The sequence below is a fragment of the Manis javanica genome, chromosome 4, assembly GCF_040802235.1.
Source record: "Manis javanica isolate MJ-LG chromosome 4, MJ_LKY, whole genome shotgun sequence".
Classification (NCBI taxonomy): Eukaryota; Metazoa; Chordata; class Mammalia; order Pholidota; family Manidae; genus Manis; species Manis javanica.
Window position 1 is genome coordinate 139,457,838 of NC_133159.1, and position 19,745 is coordinate 139,477,582.

Below are 19,745 nucleotides of genomic sequence, written 5' to 3' on the forward strand. Positions count from 1 at the left end.
CTCCTTCCTTCTTTCCTTCATCCCACTCATTCTACATCCACTGATCACTGACCCAGATTAATGATCACAGGGGTTAATTGATGAACAAAATAGAGTCTGCCCTGTTGTGTGCCAGGTCCTGTTCTAGGTCTGTCCTTACGGAACTTGCATACATCACTCTCACCAACTGACAAAGTGATTGATTTCTCTGGTGCTAAGCCAAAGTGCCCTCCTTTAAGCTTTCAAGTGTGGGGGTGCCCCTGGTTTCTAGAAATCTGAAAAATCATGAGCATGACTATTCTGCTTAGCCCTGCCCTGGCTGGCACTTTTGAATGGCAAGCCCATCTCCTTGATCCTCTGAATGTCTCAGTGGCCAGGTCTAGTGAAAACCAAGTATCCTGCAAGAGTCGTGTGCAAGGGGACCTGGCTGTTTTGTTCACTGCTCTGTCCCCATTGCCTGGCATGTAGTAGTTGCTCATATTGAACAACAATTCAAAGAAGATTATCCAAAGAATTTTGGACCCTTGGCTGAGGCCCTAAAGAGCACTCTCGTCTGGGGTAGCTAAGGTTGAACTGCAGGGGGTGTGGGGGCTGCCAGTGGCCGGCCGAGGCCTGGGGTTCCTGAGCTGCATCTGGTTTCAGTTGGTGACTGGCTGGACTTGAGCAAGGCCGTGTGCTTGCAGCTGCTTTGCAAGATAGCTTTGACTTGGTGTGTGCCTGGGCCCCTCTGGGGCCGCCTGGCTCCTGGGCTGTCGGCGTATATTAGGTCTCTCCTCTGGGGACTGCCTGTCAAAGGCAGGAGTGCTCCAAAACAGAACAAGGACACATCTAGCACCACCAATTTTACCGGGAAATTCTTACATCTATACCATAGTTTTATCTGAGGTTACTGGGGGATGGGGAGCAAAATAGATGAAGGGGATAAAAAGGTACAAACTGCTAATTATGAAATAAGTCACAGGTGAAAAGTACAGCGTAGGCAATATAGTCAGTCATATTGGAGTAAGTTTGTATGGTGACAGTTGGTAACTGCACTTACTGTGGTAAGCATTTCATAATGTATATGATTGTTGACTCACTGTCATACCCCTGAAACCAATATATTATATATCAGCTATACTTCAAAAAACTACCAGTTTTAATTATTATAAAGCAAAAGTTCCCTCTCATTAACGCTTCTTTTAAAAACAATGAACATATAAATTTCAGTGGCCCTTGTTCCCCCTGTATGTTTTTTGGGCAGGTAGCAAGATTGGAAATAGACAGCCAAGAACCTGGTGTTTGTTGGCAAAATCTTGATTTTGCCACTTGCTAATAGTGTGACCTTAGACAAGTCCCTTGTCTCTTTGAGCCTGTTTACTCATCTGTCAGTTCTCTAGCCTTCAAAACTGAGGAGTCATTTCTGATTCCTCCTGCTTCCTCAACTTCCACATTTAATTGACTAGCAAATACTGCTGGCTTTATTTCCAAATATTCTTCTCATCCATCTATGCTTCTTTTTCACCACTGCTGCCTCCCGAGCCCTAGCTACTGCATGGACTTGTGCAGTCACACCTGTATTGCTCTCTGTATGCAATCTTGTCCTCTTCTTAATTTCATTCTTCACGAGCCAAAAGTGATTTTCCCTAAAATGCAAATCTGATCATCTCACTCTTCTGAGTGTAGTTCTTCAGTGGTGTCTTGTTGCACTCAGCATAAAATCCAAACCCCTCACCTTGATCTTCAAGGCCCTGAAGTACTCTTGTCAGCTGGCCCCTTTCACATTGTCTCCTTCCCCTCCTCACTCTTCCCGTCATGTTAGAACACGTCAGATTGTTTCCTGTCACAGCCCAGGGCCTTTGTATGTTCTGTTTCCCCTGCCTGGAAGTTTCTTCATCGCTAGTGCCTTCTTATCCTCTGACAGGAGCTTAGAAGTCTGCTCTTCAGAGAGGCCACGCTGTCTAAAATTAGATGTCCCCCACCTGTCACTTTATCTCAGCTCGCTGTTTCCTTTTACTCACTTATTCACAAGTGATTTCAATTACAGCATGTTCCTATCATAATGTAAGCTCCCCAAGGAAAAAAACTATTTATTTTGTTTGCTGTTCTAGTCCCAGGGCTGAGTAAAATGCCTGGCACACTCTTGGTATTCAGTAGCTGTCTGTTGATTGGATAGATGGATGGATAAGTAGGTGGAGGAATCACATGGTACCAGGGCACATAGTAAGTACTTACTAAATTCAAGCTATTATATTCTCCTACTACTAGTTAGAACTTTTCCCTAGCAAATTGCAATACTAACTGGCTTAAACAAATCAGAGACTTTTATCAGCTTAGGTAATACAAGTCTGGGGGCAGGGACTCAGTTGATGCTATCAGGCCACACCTCTTGGACAGGCCTGTTCCATGTGACAGGCATGAAGGCACACGCAGCTAAATAAGCCTCTTTTCTTTCTGGCATAGTAGTAGTGCTTCGCTATGGAGAGTTTCTTCACCTAGAACTGTAGCTGAAAAAGTCCCAGGGAAGGCTCTGATTGGCTTGGCTTTTGTCATGTGCTCATCCCAGAACCAATCACAGGACCAGGACCCAAACTGGGTCATGGGCTCAGCCCTTTATCCTCACGGTGGCGGGTCTGAAGGGTCAGAGATACCTGCCCTGGGGAAACGGGTTCCTGGAGGAAGAATAGCCCTGCTGGGAGAAGAGGAGGCGTGCACAGACACCCTCCCTCCCCAGACAGCAATAACAGTCACTACTGTAGCTGCTGAGGTGCCCATCCCCACCCTCATCCAGGGCTCACTGGGGGACGAGTACCTGTCTTTCTCAGGGGCGACCATTGCGCCCCATTTTCCTTCAGAGAACAGAACTCTTTGGTCTGTGTCAGAGGCAGAGGCCTCAGGCTCAGAGATGCTGCCTAAGGCCTAGACCCTGGGGTGGGGCGGTTCTGCAGAGATCTTGTTTCTAGAATATAAGAGGTGAACCTAGCCCTCAGTTTTTGTTTTTAAGAACATTTCTCATTTACTCTACTATGAAAGTTATTTATTTTAGAAGATACAGAAAAGCAAGTAAAATAAATCATCTCTAATCCTACACAGAGATAATAGTTACTCCCTGACCTTTTAGGTTTGCTTTTTTTTCTTAATATCTAGTAATTTATACATATGTTCATTTCCAGAATGGGAAAAATAAGGAAATTAAAGAAAACAGTTATACCTCTGGTTATTGGTGGTTTACCCATTATTGTACTACTCCATGGAAATGCTATAAGTATTTTAATGTATTTCCTTCCAGTCAGCCTTTTTTGATTCTTGGTTCTTTGTTTTCTTTTATGTAGTTTGTGATTTATGTTATAATTCTTTAGTGAGTGCCCCAGTGTGCTTGGGACTGAGCTGTGAGCTTCCCTTGGAGTGTCATTCAGTCCTCTGAGTAACCTTAGGAGGTGTCTCAGTCCATCTGTGCTGCTGTACCAGGAATACTGCAAACTGGTTGGTTTATAAACAACAGAAATTTATTTCTCACAACTCTGGAGGCTGCGAAGTCCAGGGTCAAGGTGCAACAGATTCAGTGTCTGGTGAGAACCTGCTTCCCAGTTCACAGACAGCAGTCTTTCTGTTCTGTCCTCACATGGTGGGAAGGGGCCAGGCAGCCGTCTGGGTCTCTTCTAAGGGCACTAATCCCATTCATTGGAGCTCTATCCTCATGACCTAATCACCTCCCAAAGTCCCCACCTGCTAATACTATCACAGTGGGGATTAGGTTTCAACATATGAATTTTGGAGAGATACAAATATTTATTCTACAACAGGAGGCAATGCTTTTATTTCCAATATACAGTAGAGATAGACTAAGTGACAGTGCCACTTAGCAGTGGTCACCTAAATGGTAAGCGATAAAGTGAGGATTGATATCCAGAAAGTCTGGCTTCAAAGCAGGGGTCACAAACCACACACACACAGACACACACACACACAGTTTAAATTCTCACCTGTTGAACGAGGTTGTACATTCCCTCTGTGATGCCTAAGCATCTTCCCTTTTTAAAAATTTTATTTCAAAGTAACATTTTCTAAATCGAATTACAGATGTTCGTAGTAGGAAAATCTGAAAATAGAGAAAAGCTCAAAATAAAATTATCCCACAATTCCACCAACCACTGATATCCTTAATATTTTTCACCATCTTTTACATTTACTTATGGCAAAGTTCACTGTTTAGGGTGTACAGTTTTATGAATTTTGACGGCTGAGCTTCACTTTTAATGGCTGTCTTATGTGCCATCCAGTGCATTCACTGTAGTTCATATGACTCTTCTGTGGGCGTCCAAACCACCCAGCCCCAAATGTGTGAGAACTGCAGGGGGTTGGGGGCAGCTGGAGTTCGTGTAGGGGTGGGGGTTCCCCAGATGATTCACTGGGAGGAGGGAGATGATCTTACTGACTCATTCAGACTTTTCGGAGGTGGACAGGGAGACCTCTCTGTCTGTGGCCGGGTATCCTGGGTGCTGGGTCCCAAACCCTCTCTGTCTGTGGCCGGGTATCCTGGGTGCTGGGTCCCAAGGCCCCTGCAGGGGGCCCACCACAGCCTGCGTGTCTCAAGCCCAGCACCTGTTCCAGGAGGTATGTGCTGACTCCCCAGCTCCCAGGCACAAACTATTTTTGGCTGTAGTGACTGTTCACTGTAGTCATGAAAACAGAAACTCCTCTCCCTGCCTCGTCCTTCCCTGGGACACCACACCAGGGGCCAGGGCTGCTGGGGACCCTGGGTTTGGGCGCCTCACCATGCACTGCCTCTGGAGCTGGGTCATGGCCAAGGCCTCAAGGAGCACAGAGGTCCCTCCACCCGTGGTGCTGCGGAAGGCACAAGGCCTGGACCAGCCCTGGCCAGAGGGTTGTGAGGTAGGCATGGGGCCTGGCTGGGATCAGGTGGCCTTCCCATGAGTCTTGGGATGCGTACATTTAGCTGGGTTCTCAGTTCTTGCTTGGCCAACTGTCTACAGATCACGTCTGGAGAAATCTGCATGTTGGGGTAGAATGGGATTTCCATTTCATTATTTCATTCTTGGTGTTTCTTGCATTAGTGGCTGGGTAACTGTCAGAATCTTCCTACAACAGATCTTTTCCATCCTTCTAGTGAATGGTTTTTTTGCCTCTTTATGTTTTTGGTTTGAACAGAACACACACTTGTTTTGCAGTGAGCCTCTGCAGTGAGCTTAAGAAACTGGAGCCAAACAGGCAGATGCAGCCCTGTGTCTCAGGGCTCCTGGTCAACCAGGCCAGGAAGTCCTAACCGAGCAGAGGCTACGAGTGCTCGCTTTGGAGTTACGCGGACCAGGGTCCAATCCAGGCTTCCTTGCTCACTTGCTGCATCTTGAATGAGTAACTTAATCCCTCTGAGCTTCACTGTCCTTAGCTACCAAGCAGCTGTGCCCAAGCTGCTTCACGAGTGGCAGTCGTACCACTAGCTGTGATGTGAACAGTTCGACTTGTCATGGAAAAAGGAAGCACATGAAGAGGCGTAGTGAGAGTCAGTGTGCCCTGGCCCCCGGTGTGTCTAGTCCGCGCTCATAACCTGGGTGTTTGGGTGTAGCTGGTGATGTGGGATGCGCTGCTGCTTTTCAAAAAGAAGAAAAGTGTGCATTGTTGCCACAGTGGGTGCGGGTAGGGGTAGGTGAAAACATGGAATTGAGGGTTTCTGCCCACCCACCATCTTTTAAGCCATCAAGACATTAGGGACTTGCCAGGCTGGTGATGAAGCCATGAGCCCAGAGTCCTGTTGCCTCTGGATCCCGAAGAGCTCAGGGCCCACCAGGCAGGCACACGGCTTGCATCGCTCAGGCCTTGCGCCTTTGGAGGTGAGTCTCGGGGCAAAGCTCAGGGAGTCTTCCCCTTGGCCCACCTCTTTGAGCAGATCTTAAAATTGGCAGGAATGAAGCCTTTGCGCCTAGGTAAGGAAGGCCCACCGTGGAAGATGGCGAGCTCCCCCAGGGGTGTGCTATATCCTGTGCTCCTGGGCACGAGTGTCACGTAGCCTGGGCCCTGTCCTGGTACTGTTCTCCTGGGTGACTTTCCAGTCCCCTTCCCTCTGGGCCTCGGGTTCCCCCCTCAGAAAAAGAGCGTCAGGCTAGATTGTGTCTAAGATCCCTTCAAACTCTGCCCCTTGGCCTTAGCAGAGGAAGGATTTAGCCTTCCTCTCTTCTCAACCTCATGAATATCTGTTGGCCCTTCATGCCCTCGGACCCTGGTAACACTGCCGATGGCCCCCTGGGCCTGAGTCCTGGCCGCCCACTCAGGCTCGCCACTGGGCTCCTGTACTCGGAGGCCCGGTGCTGCTGTGGGGCAGGAGTTACTTACAGGGTGACTGGAAAACTACAGAGAAGGGCGGCCTGCCTCCAGGACCTCCCGAGAGATCTCAGTCTCCTGGTCTGGACACCCTGGGGCAGCTCTGAAACAATGCGGCCCTGTCTGCAGGCAGGTTCTCGGGTCTCCAGCTCTGGGAGCGCTGCCTGTGGCCCGGTTCATCCCCACCCCGACAGACAACCCCGAAGGTCAGACCGCACTCCGAACCCTGGGATGTGCCCCTCTGGCGAGGGGTCTGTGATTTGGGTCTGGGCCCTGAGGCCGGGGCTCTAAGCGAGGTCACTATGCCTCAGGCCCGTGTGCCTGTGCAGGTGTGCTCTGGCTGGGTGGGCCGGACTTTCTGAAGTCGGAGCTCTCGCCCTGCAGACGTGGAGGAGGCAGAAGTAGAAGACGGAATACACGTGTCTAGGAATCCTCTTTAATGGTGTGTTTGAACAGGGAAGAATTGAAGGGGAAGAAGTTGGAGACCAGCAAGAATAAGACAGCCACAGATGTGGCCACACCCGAGAGCCCATTTATTTCTGTCTCTGCCTCTATCCTTGGGAGAGCTGGGGTTCCCCTTGGGGAGGCCCAGTTCAAACCAGACCCTGCTCCCTGCACCTCTGCATAGGATTAGCAGGCATGCCAGTTTGCTGGGGACAATCCCAGTTTAGGGGGCTGGGGAAGGTGGCAGGTACTCACAGCTCCCCCTCCCTCTCAGAGGTGTCCCTGTGGGGATGGCGCATCACACAGCTGCCCTCCCTCTGGAGCCCTCCTCTTCACCCGGTTGCTGGCCTGACCTCCGTCCGTATTGCCACCCTGCTCACCGTCTCCTCACCTGCTGTCTCAGCCAGGGACCCCAGGAAAGGCCTGCAGGTCTGAGGACTCTGCTGCCCTGGTGTAAGGCCTCTGGTCCCTCCACGCTGCCCTGCTTGTGCAGGGAGGGGCTTTCCCATTGGCCCCTTCCCCAGAAGCCAAGCAGCTCCCAAGGGTTAGTGTAGCTCTTTGGCTACTGGCAAACCCATGCCCTGTCCCCCTGAACCCCACTCTTAACTTTTCAATGTTCTCTTGTCTGTGTCAGGGTATCCCATTTTGACTTGAGTTCTACTGTGAAGTCTGGTAGACAATAGTGAGATTTTTCCCCACAGTCAACAAGCATCCTGGGTGCAGAGAACCCCTTGTAGAAGCCTACCTGCCCCCCTCCCCATTTGGGGAGCAACTTGTACTAGGGGAAAGCACATGGCCCCTAAGCTGTGTGTGTGTGTGTGTGTTTCTCTAATGCTGGACATGTCTGGCCATTTTCAAACAGCAGCCAAGAGGAACAATTTAGGAGATGGGCGTTGATAACACAGAGAAAGGTTACAAAATGCAGCTGTGCAGGAGACATCGAGGTGGCAGATGTGGGCCTGCCTTGGAACATATTCTCTGTGTCCTCTTCTGCTTGTGTTGGGGGTACACGGGGAGAAGACATGTCAGCACAGTGGGAGGCAGGAAGGAGGATGCACTGAGGCCCGGGGCTACAAGGAGATGGAGCCCGACATAGTTGATGGGTGTTTATTGAGTGGCTGAATGACCCACTAGACCAGGGGTTGCCAAACTATGGCCCATGAAGGCCAAATCCACCCCACCACTGGTTTTTGTACAGCCTTGCAAACTAAGAATGGTTTTTACATTTTTAATGCATTTTAATTTCCTGTACTAGGTATCTCAGGGTTTACAGAAGGAAGAATGGAGCCAGGGAGGTAGCCCCCTGGGGGGCTGGTGGTGGCCATGGTTAAAGCAGATGCCACGAGACGTGGAGATCTGGTGCCAGGCAGAGGTGGACAGCACTTGCCTCCTCCAGAAGGGGGAGGGAAACCGAGGGGAATGGAAAAGGTATGTGGAGAGAAGACTGCCAGGGGCCCTGCTGCAGCTGCCTTTACCCCACAGCTGCAGCCCGCCCCACTGAGGGTGGGCGAGGGCACGGTGTACAGCCAGGGAAGCCAGAGGTGGCCTGGGATGCCAGGTAAACTCTGCTCTGGGATAAAGAGCCCATTTAACAGAGCAGAGAAGGGAGCACCAGCCGAGGCAGGGCCAGCTGGCTGGGAATAGGTGGGGATGGCCATGCCTCCGCCTCACTAGTCGGACTGTGTGGACTTGACCAAATGTCCTGCCATCTCTGAGCCTTCCCACCCATCTCAGGATATTGTGAGGACTGCCTGCACTGACCTCCATAGTTCATCTAGCAGAGTGCTGGGCACCCAGGAGTTGTGTAATACATGCTCATCACTTGCCCTTTCACAACCCCCTCCTCCTTTGACCTGTGTCCATCCACTTCCACACCCACCTCACCCCTGCACCATCTCTCTGAGGCTTGCAAGCCCAGACATACCAATGCATAGAATGGAGACAGCTGCTCCTTGAAGATTCCAGCTGGCTCCCACTCTGTGAACCTCAACCCTGCCTCATGCTAGTGAGGGAGGCACCATTGTGTGGGAGGGGACATTTCCTGGGCCATCTTGGGCTGGGCTGGGGTTGAGTTGAAGGCATGTGAGCCTCTAGAGAGAACAGGTAGAAAGTCAAGCCCCAGGGTACAGCCTGCCAGGCAGACCTGTCTACTGAACTGGGCATTCTCACACCCTTTCTGTCCTGGGCTACTTTGACTGGACTAAGGCCCTGTAGCCTATCTGCCCACACAATGCCCACCCATAGAAATTCTGATTCAATTGCTCTGAGGTGGGCCTCGCATCAGGATCCTTTTTTAAAGCCCTCCAGGTAATTCTAGGGTGCAACTAGCCAGGGTTGAGAGCTACTGATCTGATCTAGCCAAACCCCCATGCATTTTATAAATTATGAAACCAAAGCCCAGAGAGAGAGTCAGGGACTGGCCCAAGGTCCAGGGGGTTCCAAGGACCATGTCTGGCCTCTCCTTCACTGCATTGGCTGGCTGGGAGGTCGGGGAGAGAAGCTGGGCTTTGCCTTCTAGCAAGTGGCTGACTTCTCCCAGGAGGGACTTTTCTTGTTTCCCAGGGCTGGGATAGTGACCTAAACTGCTGATCTTCATGGAAACCCAGGAGGCTGCCTGGCCCAGGCCCTTACCTCCTCAGTCCTTCCTGTGCCTCCCAGAATATCCAACTACTATTTCCCAAGTCTCACCCCCACTCCCTCAGCCCCAGCAGTGCAGGGAGGGCTGGAAGGAGCATCTGTCGGGTACTCCCTTGCAAGCGGGCTGCCTGTGAAACCCTGCTCCTCTCCCTCCCCTTCTCCAGCCTCCCTGGCCTCAGAGGGGGGTGCAAGGTCCCATGCCACCATCCTCAGGATTCAGGGGTCTACCTCTGGTCTCTCTGCTGTGACCAGTCCCAAGGAAGTGTCTGCGGTGAAGGACCCTGGCCCCTTCATTAACCCCCAGGTGGGGGACACCACTGCCCACACATGCCGGCAGTCCCAGTTCCACGAGTGGGCCTGAAGTGGGAGCAGCACCGATGAGGCCATTACTGACCGACCCATCCTGAGCTCGAGGCCTAGGCAGCCAGACAGGAACAGATGTGGGTCTGCACCTTGTTGCGGCCTTCAACCCAGGCCTTCACCCAGGTTCTTGTACGTGGCCCACACATGGCTGAAGCCCCTGGCCTTTCCACAGACCACCTGACTGACTGCAACAAGTGTGGATGGCTCTCAGTGTCAGCCAGTACAAGTTTCTAAGTATAGACCCAGGCAGCCCCATCGCTGCTGGGAAGTCCCAGGACACCATCTGATACCCAGCCTGGCCTCTGACACTAGCCGCTGCCAGCTGCTGAGGGGAAGGGTAGCTGTGTTTAACCCAGCCCATTCCTCCTGCTGTAGAGAACATACTGGGAGGGACCTCAGTGCCTGACTGGCCCTTTCTGCTCTCTAATTATTGTCAGAAAGAGTAACTTAATGTCACCTACTGGAGAACATAAACTATGGCTCGAGGGAATGGGCAGAGGCAGGGAGCCGTGTTCTCACTGCCCCACATCTGTGCTCATGTGCTGACCGGAGGCTCACAGGAGCCAGGGCTTGCTGTCTCCCGCAGTGGGCTGGGTGGCCATGTCTTCCCCTCCTGGTTTCTAGTTCATATTCTCTTCCTTAGACAGAAGCTGGGGTGGGCAGTGATTCTCCTTGAAGCAGTATGACTCTCAGGCTTCATCCCTTCTGCAGATCTCCAGGGTGTGATGGGCCTTTGGCTTTGAGACCACTTGGCCTCTTCTGTGTGCCTCCAGGCAGGAGGGACGCCCTCCTAGGGCCTTGGTGCCTCTCAGACCAGAGGGTTTCAGAGCAGCTTCACTTTCCAGGTTGCTGACAGGCCTGAGGTCACCTCCACAGGTGATGGAACTGACTCCCTGCTTTGCTTTCAGCTTAATGGTTATCCAGGAAAGCTGCACATGAATTACTCTGGCCTGAAAAAACTTCCCAGCTCAGCCCTGGCTGTGCCTGTCCCTGTGGGCAGGCAGGTCACTTCTGTGTGTGAGGTTTGGGGGTGCTGAGTTGCTTGGGGGCACTGCTGAAGTTGTGATAGGAGGAGAAATCAGCCATCCGGGGCCTTCCCGGGCACAGCCACTAGCCCAGCCTCACTCTTGTCTAGCTAGAGGCCCAGTTGAGAGCGGGAGTTGCGTTTTCTTCATATTCTGATTCCAGCCTGCCTGCCTTGAGGACTTGTCCCTCTCGACTGAGGTAACTTTGGGTCTGAAATCACCAGTAGGAGCTGGAAGGCATGGGCACTTTGTTCCTATGGTGGGGTTCCAGAGCCAGGGTGGGCACCTCACCGAGAAGGCCTGGCTACCCCACCATATGTTGCCTAGGGCTCTTCCCGTTTGCCTAAAGAAATGAAGCTGCAGCAGTCACTGATCAGACAGACCTTTGGAAGGTGTCAGATTCTTCATACAGGGTGCCTGTGCTGGGGCCTGGCGGCTCCATGTGACCCAAGGATGTGATTGTTTGGTCTGCACAGATTTGCATTAGTTGCCACCATGTGGAAACCAGCCATTTAAAAATAAAAAGTCAGGTGTCTTTATAATAAAATCTGCCTCCCCACCCAAGCTTCCCCACTTACCCCAGTGCTGAGTGAAGGCACAGGGTGAGTTTCTGATTAGCATCGCCATTGCTGCAGTTGACTTTCTTGTCCAGTAAAGAAGCAACAGAAGTGTTTCTAGTACATGTATCTCTTTCAAAAGATAGATGAAAGGACCACATTTCGCACTTGTCTCTTTTCTTCCCAAGGCCTGGCCGTGAGGTTGTGTGTTTGAGCCCCTTACTCTACCAGGTAACCTACTGACCAGTGGATAGCTTTATTGACTGATGGCGGCCTTTAGGTAGAATGGGGTGGCCCCTCCTCACAGGGCAATGATCCAATCCTACAGGCAGGAGGAATTCAAAAATGGAAGGGGCAGTCAGAAATAATAGCAGTGACATGCGCTAAGCTCTCTCCTTCCACCGACTTCCTTGCACAGGTCACACCCCAGGGAGCCATGCTTGTCCTGGGAGAGATGGGAGCAGCTCCAGTGTAATGGACCCTGGATTGGCTCTCTCTTCTGTCCCAGTACTCCCACCTGCCCCCCAGTTTTGTGTTGCCAACCCCTGGTTTGAACTGAAGCATAATGAGGGGGCAAAGGAGGGAAGGGGAAGCAGTCCCTGCTGCCCAGTTCCCGGGGTGGGGTCGAGGGATGGGCTGATCTTGGCTGCAGGGGAGTGAGAGAAACTTCCCAGCTAATTTGAAGCTGTAAGAGAGTACCTTTTTTTCATTCTTTTTCTTTTAAAGGAATGGATTTGAACATACTGACTTTTTTTAGGGAGTTACTTCACTTGCTAAAGAGTGGAGAATTTCCATTTTACCGTATAGTTTGTGTTTTTTTCTAGAAAGCAGATAGAAATTAATTCTTTTAATTTACTTGGAAAGAAATCATTTCCCCCAAAAGGCAGCTGCTGCCTCCCACTGCTTTGCCCGGTCAGCGACAGACAGCAGGGCATAAATTGAAGGAGGTCTGGGACCTGGCATGCCTGGGTTTTGGTTCTGGCCCGAGCATTGATTACGTTGCCTGGTGTGTGAGGTATCAGAGCCTTCATGGGCTTCAGGGCATCTTGCTGCTGAATTGTTTTGTGTGGAGACAAAATACAAAGCACACGAGCGTATCGTCCTGGCAAATTGTTTGTAATAGTAGAATTACTTGGTTTGAGAAACTGAAACTAGGTGTGGGTAGAAAGGAGAGGAATTTTATAAAGGAAGAAAAAGATCCTATTTTGCATTAGATTGGGGATTGGGTGTCTAGGCTGTGATTCCCCCAGCCCCGCCCCTTACCTCCATGGCCCCAAATCAGATACAGGGCTCCCTCTTTGAAACACTGCCCATGTGGGTGAGACCTGAGGACCCTCCAGGGAAAGGCAGAGCCCAAGGCATTTCCTTGCAACTTGGTGAGAGACAAGAGCACAAGCTTTGAAGTCTGTGGGCCTTGATTCAAACATTCACTCTTTGTGTTCGTTTTCTGTTCCTGCATAACAAATTACCATACACCAAGTGGCTTAAAACATCCCCCACTTACTGGCTCCCAGTTCTGTAGGAGGAAGACTGGATGTGCGGTCTGTTAAGGTCAGCCTCACTTCCATTTGCTCTTGACAATATTGCAAAGTGGCTTTTCAGTTGTAAAATGAGGGGAATGTCAATGAGGGGAAAAGATTTCCATGAAGAGTGTTCCTGAGGGCAATAAAGGAAGACATGTTGATTTATGGAAAACTTCTGCCCTGGGACCATCATCTCAGCCTCCTCTCTGCTGTCTTATCAATGGCTTCCTGTGACGACCTCTCTCATAACCTGGGAGGATATCTGACAACCTAGGGTTTGTCCAGCTGCTGATGAGCTGTTTGGCGTTTCTATATGTCTGTTTATTTCTAATTTTGAGTGTGATTTCTAAATAGCTAAGAGATTCTTGTCTGCAACCTGGAGCGTGAAGACAAGAGACACAAAGGTGGGAAGGGAGGGACATTGCCGGCAGCCAGGGGCCCCACCCCCAGGCACTCCCCCCAAACCACTGCCCTAGTGACTCATAGCCAGTATCTTCCTCAGGCCCAGCTCAACAGATGAGTCTAAGATTTACAACAGTGTGGATTAACCGATAAAAACCTTACTCTTTTAAAATAAAATTAAACACAGCTGGCTTAGTGACAGTCAGCTTAGAGTCTCAAGAGCTGTGAGCTTTATATGAATCATTTGATGTGGGATGTCTGGCCTTCCCCACTAGGGAAAATCTGGAAAATATAGAAAGGGGCCTAAGAGGAAGAAATCCAATCTCATCACAGGTCCAATAGCTCTTCCGGCTTCTCTATGCAAGGCCACCACTTACTGCATTGCAATGACTTGTTCATATGTCAGTCACCCTGCAAGCTACTCGAAGCCAGCGAGGTGTCCCATTGTTCTGTGTGTCTGTTCCAGGCTTGGTATCACATGTGGCTCAAAGGTACAGAGCCCAAGGCATTTCCTCGCAACTTGGTGAGAGACAAGAGCACAAGCTTTGAAGTCTGTGGGCCTTGATTCAAACATTCACTCTTTGTGTTCGTTTTCTGTTCCTGCATAACAAATTACCATACACCAAGTGGCTTAAAACATCCCCCACTTACTGGCTCCCAGTTCTGTAGGAGGAAGACTGGATGGAGGAGTCCAGGTGGGCTCGACTAGCTTCCCTGCTTAGGATCTTACCAGGCTGGACTTAAGGTGTCAGCCAGGCTGGCCTCTCACCCAGAAGCTTTGGGAAGAAGCCACATCCAAGTGCCTCCAGGTTGTTGGCAGAATCCAGATCCTTACGGCTGTAGGTCTGAGGCACCCTTTCCCTTGCAGGTTAGCCAGAGGCCACTCCCTCTCCCAGAGGCCACCCACATTCCTCCTCACATGTCTCTTCCCTCTTCAAAGTCTACAGTCCTTTTCATGCTTTGAGTCTCCCCCTTCCTCTCAGTTAACCACAAACCCTTGTAAAACTTTGAGAAATAAGGCAAGGTAGTAAGTGCCCATACAGAGCTCAGGGAGGATTATTTTTACTCTTTCTCTGGTTAAGCCAATTTTATTTGAAATCTGTTTTGTTCAGATACAGCAAAATTGTGAAGGGCTGTCTTTATCTCAAGCACTTTCATTCTAAAAAGTTGTCACGCTTCATTTTTCTGTGCAAAGGAATAAAAAGAAACGAGGGACAACATGCCCTGTCAAAACTTTTCCTTGTGTTTTCCCTTCCTCCCCCAGCCCCCACCCCCAAAGCTTTGTTGCCTCCGCTTCATCAGCTGCCGCCTCTGGGAACGCGGGGCGGGGGGGAGAGCCGGCTGCCTCTGCCCTCAGACACGTGCTCACTTTTGGTCCGAGGCTGGCCCGCCAGCAGCTGGCCCCTGCCACTCAGCGGGGAGACCGGCCCTGACCAGGAGGAGGATGAAGGGGGCGCTGGGGCCGCCGGCTGCTCACCCAGCTCTCTGCCTGTCCCTTGCTTCCTCAGGAGATCCTCCACGAGCTCACGCTGGATGCCCTGCTGGACATGAGCGAGGCCAGGGTGAAGGAGACGCTGCAGCGCTGCGGGGCCAGCGCCGAGGAGTGTGGCCGCCTGCAGGCCGCCCTCGCCTGCCTGCGGAAGGTGACAGGCCTGGGTAGGTAGGGCCTGCCTCCCAGTGCCGAGGCCCAGCCCCATGGGTGCGCTCTCCCTCCACCTTGCCTGGCACCAGCCTTCTGTCCCAGGCCTGGCCTGGTTCCCTGGGGGTGGGCCACAGCCTTTGCTGAGGTACATGATGGGGTGGGGCAAGTATGGCTCAGGGTTTCTGGGGCAGCCTGAAGGCCAGGGTAGACATTCAGAAAGTGTGTGGTGGGCCTGACTCCAGACGGAGGCTTGGATCTCAGCTGCTCTGGCCAGTACAAACCTGGGGAGGCTTTAGTCATTGTTAGGAACCCCAAGGCGGTCCACTAAGCGGGGCCTGCAGAGTTCTCCTCTTTTGAGCACATTTGTTGAGCTCTGTGACCCCTCCAGCCGCTCCTAGCCTTCCAGCTGCCGCCTCACTCCAGGTCACCCCCATCCCTCTCCCCTGATTCCCCATGGGCTGGCAGGGCTACCTGCCCAGAAAACAGAGGCTAACATGGGCTTAGCCTGATGTTGCAGCTTGAGTGTGTACATGGCTGCCCCAGGCTAAGTGTGTGGTCCTAGTGTTCTGATGACCTCCTCAGGAATAGTTGGCAGGCTTTCTAAATCTTGCCTTGGAAGCAGCTTCAAATGCCCTGACTTAACACTCCCACTGCCATGCAGATAAGGTTTTAAATGAGCATACTGAATGGAATTAGCCACATTTTTAAATTATCTGAGCCACCTGTCTTACATCCTGCTCCCTGAGGCTTAGGAAGGCACTGAGGTTTATGTTCTGCGTGATTTCATTTTGCCCCCAGAGAAGATTGGGCCCGTGGTATCTAGTCCTCCTCTGAACACAGAGCCTAGTGTGGAGAGCTTCACTTAGTTGAAAAAATCTCTATAGGCCAGGCCTCCTGGCAGGTGCCAGGGAATAAACATGACATGGTCAACATTCTCATCCCCACATTTTGTAGAGGAGGAGACTGAGCCCAGAGAGGGGAAGAGGCTTAGCCAAGGACACACAGCAGTCAATGGCAAAGCTGGGATTCCAGCCTTGGTCTTTGATGGCAGTCGGGTAGTTTCCACGTTGTACAAGCCATCCAAGCTGCAGTCTTGGGGTACCTTGTCAACCCTTCCTCCTTATGCTGGAATTGTAAAGAATTGTGGAGGAGCCAACTGTCAAATGATGGTGACCCATCAGTGTAGGAAAGCTGCTGTCTGCTTGTCCTGGATGCCAAGATAGGGAGATCACTAACATATTAAGTATTAATTTGTTGAGCCAGGCACGTGGCATGCATGTGGCAACAGCCTTCTGTGACGTGGTGGCCAGCTCCTTTTTTAGCTAGAGCATCAGAGGCTTTGGGCGAGTTGTCTGGGGTCCCACACCGAGCATGTGGCAGTGCTAGGCTTTGAACTCAGGTTTCTTCCTAAGAGGGTGTTTTTCCACTGTGCCCCACAGGAGGCCCCTAGGGAGAGGGTCTTTTTCAGGCCCTTTTCTCTCATTCCATCTCAGTTTGTGGTTCCCCCACATTCCCAAGAGGGTCCTGGCCACACCTCCCCCAAACAGGTCTGCCCAGTGGTGGCCACACTGACAGGGCACCTGCTGAGGACTGGGTGGGTACCAGTGATTGCCCTTTCTCTGAGATCATGTGGTTAGAGAGTCGTCATTGCACCGATTGGTGGGAGCAGCCTAGTTGCAGTACAGATGGACTGTGAAATCAGACTGCCCAGGCCCAGCACTCTGGCTACTTGGAACCTGTGGGATCTTGGTCAGTCACTTATCCTCACTATGCCTCGGTTTCCTCATCTGTAAAATAGAGGTAATAACAACACTCTCGTAGGGTTGTTCTGAGGCTGAAGTGAGGTAAGGCCAAGTGCTAAGACCCAAGCCTGGCACATATTAGGTGCTTTTTTCAGTATCAAGCTTATGGGGTGATGGGAAATGTTGAAGTCATCTCCCTTGTGGTTTCTGGTCTTGAGAGAAAGGGGAGTGAAGGATGGTTCTCTGCGCCAGTTTTCTGGTGAAGATCGTTTAGGGAAGATCATTCCTGCTGATGCTCCTCCTCCCTTGTACACAGCAGACATCGCTAGTTCGCTAAGTTTGATTCCCAAACTTGTCCTACTGACCCCGGGGTCATTCTCAAGAGCCACTGCCAATTGACTGGTGTTGGCTTGCATGTCAAGACCCATTTGCCATCCCCGACCCTGCTCAAAGCAGTGGTGATTAAATAGACAATTTGAAGAATCTGGTTCTTGTTGCTTCCTTTGGTGGCAGACTTGGGTTCATGAAACTCATTTGTTCATCCCCTCAACGCCAAACATGTCAGTGCCTCCTGTAGGCAGTGTATCCATTACAGTGTAAGTCACAGCTGCAGCTCCAAGGGAGCAAGCGCAGGACACACGGAGTAACTCATTCTGCCAAGTTGATTTGTGAATAAAAGTCGCCAGTGAAGTAGGAGGAAGGGTATTTGAAGAGGGATGGAATATTCAAAGAAGCCCTAAGAATTGTGAAGGCTTATCTCTCTCTGTCATCCCTGACAAATGGCTGTGTGGGCTAGGCTTGACCACCTCTGGTGGCAAAGAGCTCATTACCTCCCAAGGCTGTGCCACATAGGTTGTGCAGGATTGAGACCCCTGTGGAAGGAGGCCTAGTGCTGTTTGGGATCCAGGGCTCGGTCCCCATCCCACCACTTGCTTAGGCGTCTGATCTCAGCAGTGTACATGGCCTCTGATCTCAGCGACCTCCCATGCTGAGAGGATTAAGGGAGGTGAGGTACAAAGCACAAAACTGAAGGATCCCAGTACGAAAGTTCATTTGGTCTTGAGTCAAAATCTACCTACCTATGCTTTCTACTCACTGATAAATACGAGGAGTGGGAGTGTCTCCTTCCCCGTGACAGGGGCTCTGTAGCTGGGGTCCGTTCTCCCTGCCTGCAGCTCTTCGGTATCTCTCCATCTCCTATGAGGTCCTTAGGAAGGTGTCCCAGGCCCCTTCTGAGCTGGTCCCAGGTGGGTTCACCCTCCAACTTCATGTCTTACACCTCCCTGGCTTGTCCTGGCTTCTCAAGGCACACAGAGCTCTTTGTAGTTACCAGAAGGTGCTGTGTGCTCTCTGCCTTTGCATGTGCTGTTCCCTCTGCCTGGTACACCTGTTCTACCTTCTTCCTGAGCTGGCTTAGCCCAGGTGCCACCTCCTCCGGGAAGCCCCCTCACCCCCAGGCTGTGGAGGGTCTGCACCCTCACAGGGCTCTTCAAGTGCAGTGGAGGCACCTTTTTTACGCCTTGACACTCAGCATGACATTTGCCTGAGTGAATGCACAGACTGTACTGCTGAGTTGGAGTCCCACAGAGCCTCCAGGTCACTGTGTGGGCAGCTGAAAGTCACTCACAAATTTCCAGGGCAATTTGCTATTGGAAGGTTGGTGTAGCCCCTTTTCCTGATGTTTGGGTTTTCTTGATACGGAGTTATCCCCTCACACCCCCCAGCTTCCCTTTCCTTATGCTTAAAGATCAACCACCACTTCTGTCTTCCTCGCTCACTTCTGGGGTGGGTTTCCCAGCTTTTCCCTCTCTGGGCCTCATTGTCCTTCTATAACATGGGGACAGTAACATCTGGCTGGTGCCCTACACAGTCCACCTAGATAACAGGGAAGATAACATATGTGCCTGAGTGGCTTTATAAACCAGGTGAAGGCTGGTAATTGATGCCTTCTACTCAGATACTGTGCAACCTTGTGCAAAGTGTTAACCTCTCTGGGCCCTAGCCACCTTGCCTGCAAATTCTTACAGTCCCAACCACCCGTGACTCAACCTGTTGGTCCACAGGAGGGGAGCACAAAGAGAACTCGGGCTGGAGTTCCTCGGATGCCCGGCGGGAAAGTGGCTCAGGGCCTTCTGTGGACACCCTCTCGCCAGCCAGCCTGCCCTGGCCCCTGGGGAGCTCCCAGCTGGGCAGGTTGGGCAGTGGTGCCCCGGGCCCGCGCTCTGTCTCCGTATCAGCTCTGCCTGCCTCGGACTCCTCCACCCCTGGCCCCAGTGAGGGCCTTGTAGACACCTATATCCCCCTGCATGCTGGAGGCCGGCTGACCCCCCGTGCCCTGCATAGCTTCATCACCCCCCCAACCACGCCCCAGCTGCGACGGCACACCAAGCTGAAGCCACCGCGGACACCGCCCCCACCCAGTCGCAAGGTCTTCCAGCTGCTGCCCAGTTTCCCCACACTCACCCGGAGCAAGTCCCACGAGTCTCAGCTGGGGAACCGCATAGACGAGGTCTCCCCCATGAGGTGAGTGTTCCTGCCAGGGCAGGTGCTTAATTTGCTATCTACTGAAAGTTTTGACTCTTGTTTTCTCATTATAAAGATAATGTAGGCTCCATTTTAAAAGGACAAATAAAATCAACAAGGAAATGTGCATAGTGAAAAATGAAAGGTACCCCCATCTTTCAGTCCACTCCCCAGACTACCTTACCAATTTGGGCTGAATCCTACTCGATTTTCTGTGTACACACACACAAATGAAATGATGCCACGTATCAGTCAGAATAGACTAGGTTATGCTGCAGTAACACGAACCCCTGATCTCTGGGTCTTAAAACAGATTTTCTGCGCATGCTACCAGCCCTTCATGAATCAGCCTCATTACAGGACCCAGGCTGCTGGAACAGCCACTGTCCAGAACACTGTCTAAAACACCCCACTGTGACAAAGGGAAAAGAATCTTAGACATTACACACTAGCAGATCAATGCTCTTTCCTGAAAATTCCACTTGCCATTCCCAGGCCCACCTAAGCAAAGGAACCAAGAAATGTAATTCTCCCATGTGCCCAGCAAAGGAGAACCAGAATATCTGGCTGGAATTTCTAGTGATTATAATGTA

At 51.4% G+C, this 19,745-nt stretch overlaps 1 protein-coding gene across 15 annotated transcripts in view; it reads left to right on the plus strand.

Annotated features, from left to right (window-relative positions):
• KSR1 (kinase suppressor of ras 1) overlaps positions 1–19,745 on the plus strand; it is a 139,669-nt gene that overhangs the window by 84,524 nt on the left and 35,400 nt on the right. For 6 of the 15 annotated variants that reach the window (XM_073235136.1, XM_073235144.1, XM_037002203.2 and 3 more), the window contains 2 exons: positions 14,754–14,901; positions 18,693–19,152. In XM_073235136.1, the coding sequence (XP_073091237.1) occupies positions 14,754–14,901; positions 18,693–19,152 (608 nt within the window). Of the gene's footprint in view, positions 1–4,390; positions 4,852–14,753; positions 14,902–18,692; positions 19,153–19,745 lie in introns of those variants that run through there. The other 9 variants (XM_037002194.2, XM_073235131.1, XM_073235135.1 and 6 more) reach the window with 7 other exon arrangements.